The sequence below is a fragment of the Tiliqua scincoides genome, chromosome 2 (genome assembly GCF_035046505.1).
Source record: "Tiliqua scincoides isolate rTilSci1 chromosome 2, rTilSci1.hap2, whole genome shotgun sequence".
NCBI classification, from domain to species: domain Eukaryota; kingdom Metazoa; phylum Chordata; class Lepidosauria; order Squamata; family Scincidae; genus Tiliqua; species Tiliqua scincoides.
Genome location: NC_089822.1, coordinates 256,731,708 through 256,742,268, shown reverse-complemented (window position 1 = coordinate 256,742,268; position 10,561 = coordinate 256,731,708). Strand labels below are relative to the sequence as shown.

General features: G+C 44.9%; 1 protein-coding gene across 2 annotated transcripts; it reads right to left on the bottom strand.

Annotated features, from left to right (window-relative positions):
- Nucleotides 1-1,063: 1,063 nt before the first annotated feature.
- GPANK1 (G-patch domain and ankyrin repeats 1) lies at nucleotides 1,064-8,171 on the bottom strand. 2 transcript variants are annotated; one of them, XM_066612531.1, is made up of 3 exons: nucleotides 8,071-8,171; nucleotides 3,821-4,464; nucleotides 1,064-2,259 (listed from the first exon to the last, which is right to left on the bottom strand). In XM_066612531.1, exons 2-3 carry the CDS (start codon nucleotides 4,405-4,407, stop codon nucleotides 1,797-1,799), a joined length of 1,050 nt encoding a protein of 349 aa, XP_066468628.1. In that variant the 5' UTR covers nucleotides 4,408-4,464; nucleotides 8,071-8,171; the 3' UTR covers nucleotides 1,064-1,796. The 2 variants fall into 2 exon arrangements, with proteins under 2 accessions (XP_066468628.1, XP_066468629.1); XM_066612532.1 differs by having other exon boundaries at nucleotides 8,078-8,171.
- Between the last annotated feature and the right edge of the window lie 2,390 nt (nucleotides 8,172-10,561).

Genomic DNA, 10,561 nt, shown 5'->3' with positions numbered 1-10,561 from the left:
TGCAAGAGAGGACTTGGATCCAATCTATATCATGCTTCTGCCTTATCAAAACTGAGTTCTTGATGCACAGCCTCTTCTTGCTGTCTTGCCCTGCAGCTCCTAAGGCTGGCCCTGCTTAAGCTGTTACTTCACATGGTTTTTGTGAAGGCAAGAAGTAGGGGGAAACCAAGGGTGGCAGGGGTGGGCAAATTGGGTACCAGGAAGGGGGGGATGGGATTGGTGGTGGGTCCCCAATCTCATACTTTATGTATTTAGTGGGGTTGTGGCACAAAAAAGGTTGAAGACAGCTGTCCTAAGCTTTAAACCTCATTCAGGCAAGCTCCATTCATAGTAAGTGCCTTATACTACACTCTTATGTTCACAAGATGATAAAATTGTCTAACACTGCATTTTTCAGAACATATCCCCATTGTTAAGCAATGCAAACCTGTATACGAAAAAAATAGTCTCCATAACACATTTTGTGAAAAAATACTTGGATGCAATTAAAATGATTGAACAGAGATGCTGAGTAATACTGAGTAGCACATGGTGATTCATAGTGAAGTGCAGTTGCATATTGGAAAGAATCCATTCCAGGTTTTTCAGGAACTAGAGCTTCAGATGAGCAGATATGAATGCACCAAGACATTTTGAGCTGCTTTGATATAGAGGAACCTGATACTGTCTTTATTGCCCTTCTCCATACCTTGAAAATGGGCTTTAGTAATTTGTTTCAAGGTATGCTGGAGAATGAAATGAAGGATTTGAGAATATCATTCAGCAGTACAATTAAGAGATTTGTGGAGCCAACTGCCTCCTACAACATAGAAATATATGTTGGCAACAGTAACATATTTTTATATCTTTTAACTAGGACATGAACCCTACAAGTTAAGCCAAGGCACTCAGGACAAATACGTTTATTGTAGCACAAGCACTGGTGGTCTATTTCATCAGGTGCATGAAATGTAGTTCACACTAGACAAAGGTGCACATCTATATTCACACACATTTACTTGGTTACAGAAAAAAAATATTGAACGCAGGAGATTCAAATGACAAGAAATGGAAGAGGCTTAAATAAAATGAACTTGTTTTATTGATTTCAGTGCTACTTAGAGTTTACTAATCTTTGGATACATAGATCTAAGTCTGCTTTACTTCAGGTTACACAGGAAGGTTCTGGTTCTCTTCCTGGCTAATGGTTATGAAAAGAAAAGCAACTCTGTTTTTCTCCCTTCAACCAACTTGTCTTTTCCAGTGCAATTCTGTATTTTTGATTGGGCCAAAAAGAGGATGCAGACAGCCGGTGGGCAGCCCAATCCTGAGCTTCCCAGAGCCACGAGGCGCTAAAAACGCTACCACTGTAAACAGCTACTGCTGCATCCCACAGGTGCCAGGAAGCCACCAGAGGACTTTCATCCCCCAAGGAAAGCCCACAGTGGGGCTTTTCATGTCTGTGCTGGCTATTTTGCCAGTGCAGACAAGAGAACCTCCATGTCAGGCTTTGCAGCCCAACACAGAGGACAGGATCCAGTGGAGCAGGGCTCTGCTGGTTACTCCCCCCCACCCTCCTCCAGAATGCCTCCCCCCTGCCATGAAAGCCCGCACTGCCATCTGGAGCTCTTACCTAGCTCCAGGTGGCATCCGTCCAGTGCTGGGCTAAGTGCCAACTGGTACTGGCAGGGCGCCGGCACTCCCTACTAAGATGGTAACATAAATGTTCTTTACAGCACATTTACAACACTTAGAGCCTGTGGTGGGGCCCTAAGTCACTGTGTGGACAAAACAACTCTCAATTGTTCAGTAAGAGTTTAAAAGTCAATGTTCATATAAGTACGGAGGTTGCGTTCCCAAGCCTTAGCCTTGGCCTCTCTGCGGCGGGCCTCCCGTCTCCCCAGTGTTGCTGCTCGTTCTGTCCTGGGTCTCTTGTCTCTGGGCTGTTCCACTGCACTGCTGTCATTGGCATCAAAATGGGTAACCTTGGGCTTCAGGCTTCTGGAGAACCCCAGGCCCTTCTGATCTCGTTTGAGGACGGTCTGGATAGGGAATTTGCGGCCAGTGCCCTCAGGTCCCAAGCCGGCTTCCTGGTTCCAACCCCCTTTGACCATCAGTTGGAAGCCCACATTGTTCTCGGGGATGTGGTAGCGGGTGGGGGGTAGCGGGTCACGCCGATTGAAAAGGTGAGCAGTAGACCGCTCATGGAGAGCCACCGTGTCCTCACTGTAGTGTGTCTGGCACACAGAACAATACTTGCTCTCAGCTGGTACATGCGAACTACAGAGAAGGAAAACTGATTATAGAAAGTCAGCCTGTATTCACACATATTGTAACCTTAGTAACAATCAAAGCATTGCTCATGGATACTAAAGTGAGGTGAAAGCAGAAAAGGAAACTATCTACTTCATCTTCCTGAACTGTCTCTCTGACTATCTTCCTGAACTTTACTAAAAGGATCATGCCATTCTTAGATTACTGTAAGACAAAAGGACTTTACTGATAAGGATTCTATTTGTGCAGTATATATGCAGAAACCCTGAGATACAAGATCTTTATAGCATTATGTACATTATGAGTACATGATCAGTATTGCTTTCAGCCACAATAGCTAAATGGCAATGATGTGCATAAGACAGTTTGTTATACCTGCAACTGCCTTCCAGAACACCTGAAGAATATTTCTTTACTCTTCTCCTTCAAGGCCTTGTTAAAGCCCATCTTTTCCATGAAGCTTTTTGGCACCACACCTTAGTCCCCATTCCATACTGTAAGTAAGTCTGTACACCTGCATACAACTTCCCTGCTTAGCCCTGCTTCCATCCTCTTTCCCTGTCTGATGTCTCTACTGTTGTGTCAGTGTATAGATTGTAAGCCCCTTGGGGCATGTACCTGCCTCTTCATTCTAAACAAATCACTATGTAAATTTATATAGTGCTATCAATTAACATGCATTTTCTAGACTATTCATACCTGGACATTTTTCCAATGCCCTACATTTAGGCAGGATCCAAGGTAACAGGTTTGACTTCTATTTAGTAAATGAAAGTAAATAAAAGTATGCCATATTAATTGTTGTGCTGTATAAACATCTCAAAAGTTTTTCTAACAGCCCCAAGTGTCAATTAAAATATTTGATGGGGCAAGATAATAAAAGCACATTTAACTTGGTTTAATTTATATTCAAAGCTTTACTTGGAAATGATTGGTTGGAATAATAATTCTAAATATTGGAATAATCTAAATATTTTAAGACATAATTCTATAGTACATCCTTTCCTTTCACTGTAAGTTTTTAGGGGGAAAAAATGGAAGGCACTGAAAACTGTTAATATATTATATTTAGCATGTCCAAAGAGCTATGCATTACGCAGTCAGGTACTTTCTAGGTATAGCCAACTGAAAAAAGCTGGTGACAACTTTGAAAATATAAAGTTTGACTAGTCAAATATTAAGTTTCCCTAATCTATTATTCACTCATTCATTTTGTGGAGTACTTTTTTAGGGAAAGGAAAATTTTCTGTTCAGGTTGCTGTTAAATTGAACCTCTATTGATAATACATCTCAGGGAGGAATATCAGAGATAGTATTTTGTTACTATAACTGTACAGGTTCTAATCATTCAGTGAGAGTCAAACCAAAGTGGAATGTTCGCATAAAGGAACTTTTAAACTTATACAGCCTGTTCACTCTTTGTTCTCAGGTTGAGAATCTCAGCCTATTCTTTATTGTTGGGAACCCAGGGTTTATGGAACAGTGCAAGGCAAAATTTAAAAGTAAATAGATAGAGATTTCCCTTTAAAAGGACCATTGAAAAATTCACAGAAACAAAAAAGCTCACCTGGAGGATTCCTCCTTTATGCAGGGCCTTTCACTCTCCCTTAGGACATCCACCACCTCCTGGTGCCCTGCTTCCTCTGCTAAATCCATAGCATCCCTGCCTTGTGACTCACAAACTCCCACCCAGGCAGCACCACGGCACAGAAGATACCTCACAGTCTCTTCCTGACCAGCATAAGCTGCGCACATAGTGGCTGTCCAATAAAAATCATCTCTGTAGTTCACGTCACACCCTTCCTTTTCCACCAAAGTCTGCAGGGACTTCAGATTGCCATCTTGAGCAGCTTTCAAGAGCTGATTCCCTTTGCGGGTGTCTGTCTTTCCTTGGTGGCTCTGGGTTTGACAAACTTCTTCTGCTGGTTGATGCGTGTAAGGTACTTTTCGTTTCCTCTGAGAAGATCTCCCAGAATCATTTAAAATCAGCAGGCTCTCATAGAAGGTGCGAGCTGCCTTTCCATCAATGCTGCCTTCTTCCTGGCCAGTAACTAGAGAGCTTCTGCAGCCTTTTTCCTTGACACAACCATCTTTCCAGAGATCTGACTCCTCCTGGGCTCGAGTGAATGCAATCAGTTGTGGACCACGATTCATGATGAAGCACTTTAACACTGACTACGAAGCTAAATGCATAACCAAGGTCTTCTCAGCCTATTGAGAGAGGAGGTCAGAGATTTACTTATATCAACAAAAACCAATGCTTTGTCATGCCCAAGACTGCAAATCCACAGAAGCACAGAAATATTTGTATGTAGGTTGAGAACACAAGCTCTCTGAGACAGGGAGAAATCTTCTCATTTTTCATAAAGAGGTACAGAGAGCTTGCTTTCTCCCTGTTTGCCAGAAAGCTCTCTGCTCCAACTGTCAATTGTCAGGGATTGCAGGCCTAAAGGGAAGCAACCTCTCATCTGTATCACAGCACAAGAAAGCATTATAATTTTGTATTTTAATGTACCGCGGAAACTCACCTATAAGTTGACCCCACAGATAAGTCGAGGGTAGGCTTTGATTTAAATATATATATATATATAATGGGATTTTATATGACCCTTGGATAAGTCGGGGGTTAAACTTAGGGGGGGGGGTCTGAGTCTGACTAATTTTGTCTGATTTTACCCAAGCCAGAGCCTGAAAAATAACCTACCAGTAATTGTTACCTAAGAACTGTACAGTCACTAATTTATTAAAAACATAGTATTAAAAACACAGTATACATACATAGTATGTATACATGTATACATCTATACATACATAGTATGTATACATACATACACTATTTTAATACTGTTTTTGCTATACTATGTATACATAGTATGTATACATAGTATAGCAAAAACAGTATTAAAAATGGTCTCTAATTTATTAAAAACTATGATCTATCTCATAGATCATAAGATACATTTTTATTCACTAATTTTTAAAATTGTACTCTTAACCATTTGTAAACACTAAGGCCACAATCCCATCCACACTTTCCTGGGAGTAAGCCTCATTGACTTTAGTGGGACTTAATTCTGAGTAGATAAGCCTAGGATTGGGCTCTAAGTACACTGGAAACAGCATACCAGTAGAACCATTAATGAAATCCTCCTTTAAAGTGCCTGGTGCTTTAAGCCAAAGGCTCTACATAGAACACACAACTGGGAGTGTGCAATGTAGTTTGCAGCAGAGAGACAAGCAACAAGGAGTGCCTGAGCAAGTGCAGCTGCACATCGTTGCACCTGATTTACTTGGAAGTAGATCCTCTGTGGAGGAAGGACAGCGGAGCCTCCCAGCCTCATGTGGAGTTCTTGGCAGATACACCTTCTGCCAGCCTGCACCCAGCTGCTCCCCTCATCTTCCTGGAGCTGGAGGACCCAGGGCCTGCGGGGCAGTCACCCAGGCAGACGAAGGAGGCCATTTGCACCTGGCGGGGGACTTAGTAAGAGGATGGGCAGCTGCGCCTCCCCCAGCCTGCACCCCTCTGGTTGTGCCTGGAGCCTCGGAGGAGCCCTGGAGGGGGGGAGGGCAGATGAAGGGAGGGCACCAGGATGTTATCTGGTGTGCTCCCTGGGGCATTTGGTGGGCCGCTGTGAGATATAGGAAGCTGGACTAGATGGGCCTATGGTCTGATCCAGTGGGGCTGTTCTTATGTTCTTATGAAGGGTGGCAGGAAGTGGGGCGGGTGCATCCTGGCAACAGATGCTGCTCCCTGGACCAACGGAGAACAGGGAGCACTTGGGAAATGACCTACACTGCCCCATGGCTGCAGCCAGAAGGGAGGGAGGCGCCAGGGAGCACCTGGCAGGGAGTGAGCAGTACAGGACGATCCCCGCATGCTCCCTGCCCTCCGCTGATCTGGCAGTGGCAGCGGCAGCCAGGATGTCCCCACTCTGCTCCCTGCCCCTGTGGGCGGAGGGCTCTGAGAGGGTGTGGGGGAGTGCCGGCGGGCAGGCTGACCCCCATGCTCTGCCTCCTCCGAGGGGCCAGGCGCAACAGGCAGGGTACAGGCTGGGGGGGGAGGCACAGCTGCCCACCCTCCTACCAAGCCCCCACCTGCAAATGGCCCCCTCCTCCCCTCTGTCCGCTGAGTGCGGAGATAAGACGAGGGGGGGGCGATTCTCCCATGAGTTTGGGGCACAAATTTATCACCCTATAGGCGAGTATCTATGGTACATTAGATGCTTTGTGGACATGTGAGTCAAAAAGTGGAGCATCAACTGTGCAACTAAAACACTTAAAAAAACAATTATATGCTTCTTTAAGACTGATACATAAAACCAGATTACAGAATATTCAAACACTTTACATATAGTACAGCAGTAATCTTTACAACAACCCATAAAATTGAATACTCCCTTTATACTGCAGGAAGAAGTGGAGAGGTAGTGACTTATTTAAAGCAGTGTTTCTCAAGATTTGTCCTCCACAGTACCACTTCATGTGATTCACCAGAAGTACCACTAGAAGAAACTGGTGATGACATCATCGCGAGTTACTTCTGGACTGGGAGGTCAGATGCAACACAACAAACACCAATAAGTTGTGTTTGCTCAGGGTAGATGAGAGGGCTTTTCCAAGCATGGAAAAGCGTGCTTTGGAGCTCTGCCCACTGAGCTAAGCCTCCTACTGCTGCTTGATGTGTCTTGCTGCCAGGTGCCCAGGGATCCTGTGAGTACCACCAGACACCACCTCAAGTACCACTGGTGGTATGTGTACTACTGGTTGAGAAACACTGATCTAAACCCATCTAAGGCCCAAATCCTAACCAACTTTCCAGCTCTGACATAGCTGTACTAATAGGGCATGTGCTGCATCCTGCAGTTGGGGGGCAGCCACGGAGGCCTCCTCAAGGTAAGGGAAAGTTTGGAACTGCATTGCCCATACCTTGGTGCTGGAAAGTTGGTCAGGATTGCGCCCTAAATGAGTTTATAGAAAAAGCCGAATCTGAGCTAGAGACTTCCCTAGTTCACAACTCAATCTCTTAGAAATATAAGAACCCGCCCAAAAATATGACACAAAAGGCACAAAAAGGCAAGTTCTTTCACAGGGCACATGACTTCCAATTCTGCCCTTCATATTTATCAGCCCTAGTTCTGCCCTAATCATTTTTTAGCAGAAGCTTTAAGACAGGGGTCTCCAAACATTTTGGCCAGAGGGCAGCATCAAATATCTGGCACAGTGTTGAGGGCCAGAAAAAAATTTAAATATAAAATTCATATAAATAAGTTAGAGATGGAACTTAGATGAGTGAATAAATGAATGAATGGGTTTATTCATTCAAACTCTCTGGCCTTTAGAACACCCTCCAGATGCAACCAGAGCACAGTTCCAGTCATGTTCGGTGAAGTGGCCAGAGGCTTTCAGGGGACAAGAGGCTGCCAGCGGGCTGGATTGAGGCTGGCTGCAGGCCGGATCTGGCCCCCAGGCCAGGGTTTGGAGACCCCTGCTTTAAGACAAACCCCAAGAAAGAAAAACAAGGGGGGGGGGGTGGTGTTTGCTTGGACAGTGAGTGGAGGGAAAGAAACATGCAGCAATAGCCAGATTAAGAGCCCCATCCTATGCCTGTCTACTCAGAAGTAAGCCTCATTATAGTCAATGGAGCTTACACCCAGGAAAGGGTGGGTAGGATTGCAGCCTCAGTGCATATGTTGAGGGTCAGACAGAAAGCACAAAGGGGGGGGCAGTCCTGGGAGCAGACCAGGCAAGTGGGGAGGAGAGAAGGGTCCCTGGAGAAGGGGGGAAGCCCCATCCCAATGACTCAGGCACCCCACTCACTTCTGACCCTCTGGGTGGCTCAGCATAGTTCTCCTAACAGGCGCCTTCCTTCACCATCAGAAGCCCCCAAGGCTTCCCATATCAGCTCCCTGTCGACAAGAAGAACCCGGAAGTCGCTTTGTAGTACTCTATACAGGGATTCCACCAACGTAAGCGTCACGAACGACCTCTTCCGGTTTGCGGTGGGCAACGCCCCCTCGCTGTTTCCGGTTAAGAGGACTACCAACATAGAGATGAGGCAGCCCAGACAGGCATCGCCACCTACCACAAAAATCTTGGCCTAGAGCGGCTCCTTGTGTTTCTTTTAAGTTCAGCCAGTCTATGACTGTCTGGAGTTGACACATGAAGCCCTGATAAGGCGCATGCGCAGTTGTGCCTCCCGCTCAAAGCTATGGAGGTTTTGTTCATAGGGTTTCTGAGGCTGCAACCCTATCCACTGTTACCTGGGAGTAAGCCCATTGACTCTAATTGAACTTACCCAATCCTATGCATATCTACTCAGAAGTAGGTTCCATTTGAGTCAATGGGGCTTACTCCCAGGTAACAGTGGATAGGGTTGCAGTTTGAGGGCGCCACCCTATGCATGCCTACTCAGAAGTTAGTCCTATTAGAGTCAATGGGGCTTACTCCCAAGTAATGGCGGATAGGATTGTAGCCTTACTTCTGAGTAGACATGCATAGGAGTCCTATCCACAGTTACCTGGGAGTAAGCCCCCATTGACTTTAACGGGACTGACTTCTGAGTAGGCAGCATGGCGTTGGAGTGTTAGTGACAGCTGAGGCTTTGAAGTGACAGGGTCTGTCACGAGGAGGCTCCCTCAGATCACTGATAAAATGTATTAATTAAATTATGGGGGGGGGGAATCCTGGCTTTCAACAGTGGGTGAGGCGAATGCGCATGCGCATGCGCATGCCATCCACGGCTTGTATGTGCGCTGAGTTGTTCCTTCCCCGTGCTCTTTCCCGCCTTTTTTCCAGCTCAAGGCGACGCTGCCGTTTAACTGTCTTCTCCGCGCAGCCGTTCGCCTCATTTGCATAACGGTCGCTCCCCTCCTCAGAGCCCTCCTCTCTCTTTGCCCAGTGAGGGCTCCTAAATGGGGGGTAGATTAAGTGAGAGACAGGCTGCTAGGAAAGGAACACCATGCTCTGTCAGTATTTTGAGATCACTTTCACAAGGGCTTTTATATATATATAATTTACATACACACAGACAGTATAGATATACACACACACAGTATATACACACAGTATATATATATATATACACACACGCAGAGTATATACATACAGTGTGTGTGTATATATATATATATACACACACACAGAATATATATATATATACTGTATATACACACACAGAATATATATATACTGTATATACACACACACACACAGAGTATATACACACACAGTGTACACACACACACACACATACTTATTTTTCAAGGTGTTTACAAGGCTATTTCCTGGTCATGTACTGTTAAGAAGTAAGGGGCTGCAATCCCCTTAGGCTGCAATCCTACCCACACTTACTTAGGAGTAAGCCCCACTGTCTATAATGGAACTTACATCTGAGTAGACAATGCATAGGATTGGGCTCTCAGGGTGCAATCTTAGCCATGCTTATCTGGGTGTAAGGCCCATTGACTATAATGAAACTTCAGAGTAGGCATGCATAGGATTGGGCTGTTACTTGGTAGTAGCTTTCAGTGAATGTTACCTTTTAACTTTGCCTTGGTTTTATTATTAAGAGTATTTATATACCGCTTTTTAACAAAAAGTTCACAAAGCGGTTTACAGAGAAAATCAAACAACTAATGGCTCCCTGTCCAAAAGGGCTCACAAATCTTAAAAAAAAAAAATCAGGACATTAGGATATTAGATTTATATTATTAGGATATTAGAATCAGGATATTACTCTATTTCTATTCCACTTTTCTAAAAACCCAAAGCGGTGTATAGACAAACACATAAAAACTAGAGTGTTATCTAGAGTTGGTGTTTTATTTGGTGGCTTTTACTACTGTGGTTTCTTTTGTTTTGTGGTGTGGTATTAGTCTGTAATGTAAGCTGCCTTGAGGTGCTTGGAAGGATGGAAAGGCGGTATAAATGTTCTAATTGACAAAATAGTAACAACAGAAGGAGCCTTCCAAATAAACTGGCATCTGAGGGCCCAATCCTATCCAATTTTCTAGTGCCAGTGTAGCTGTGCCAATAGGATGTACACTGCATCCTTTGGTGAGGAAGCAGTCACGGAGGCCTCCTCAAGGTAAGGGAACATCTGTTCCCTTACCTCGGGACTGCATTGCGCCTGCACCGGTGCTAGTAAGTTGGATAGGATTGGGCCCTAAGGCTGCAATCCTATCCACACTTATCTAGGGTAAGCCCCATTCACTATAATGGGACTTCTCAGTAGACATGCATAGGATTGGGCTCTAAATGTGCTGTCAGACTTCTAGCTCATACCTTTTCATGCCTATTTAGAAGGAAG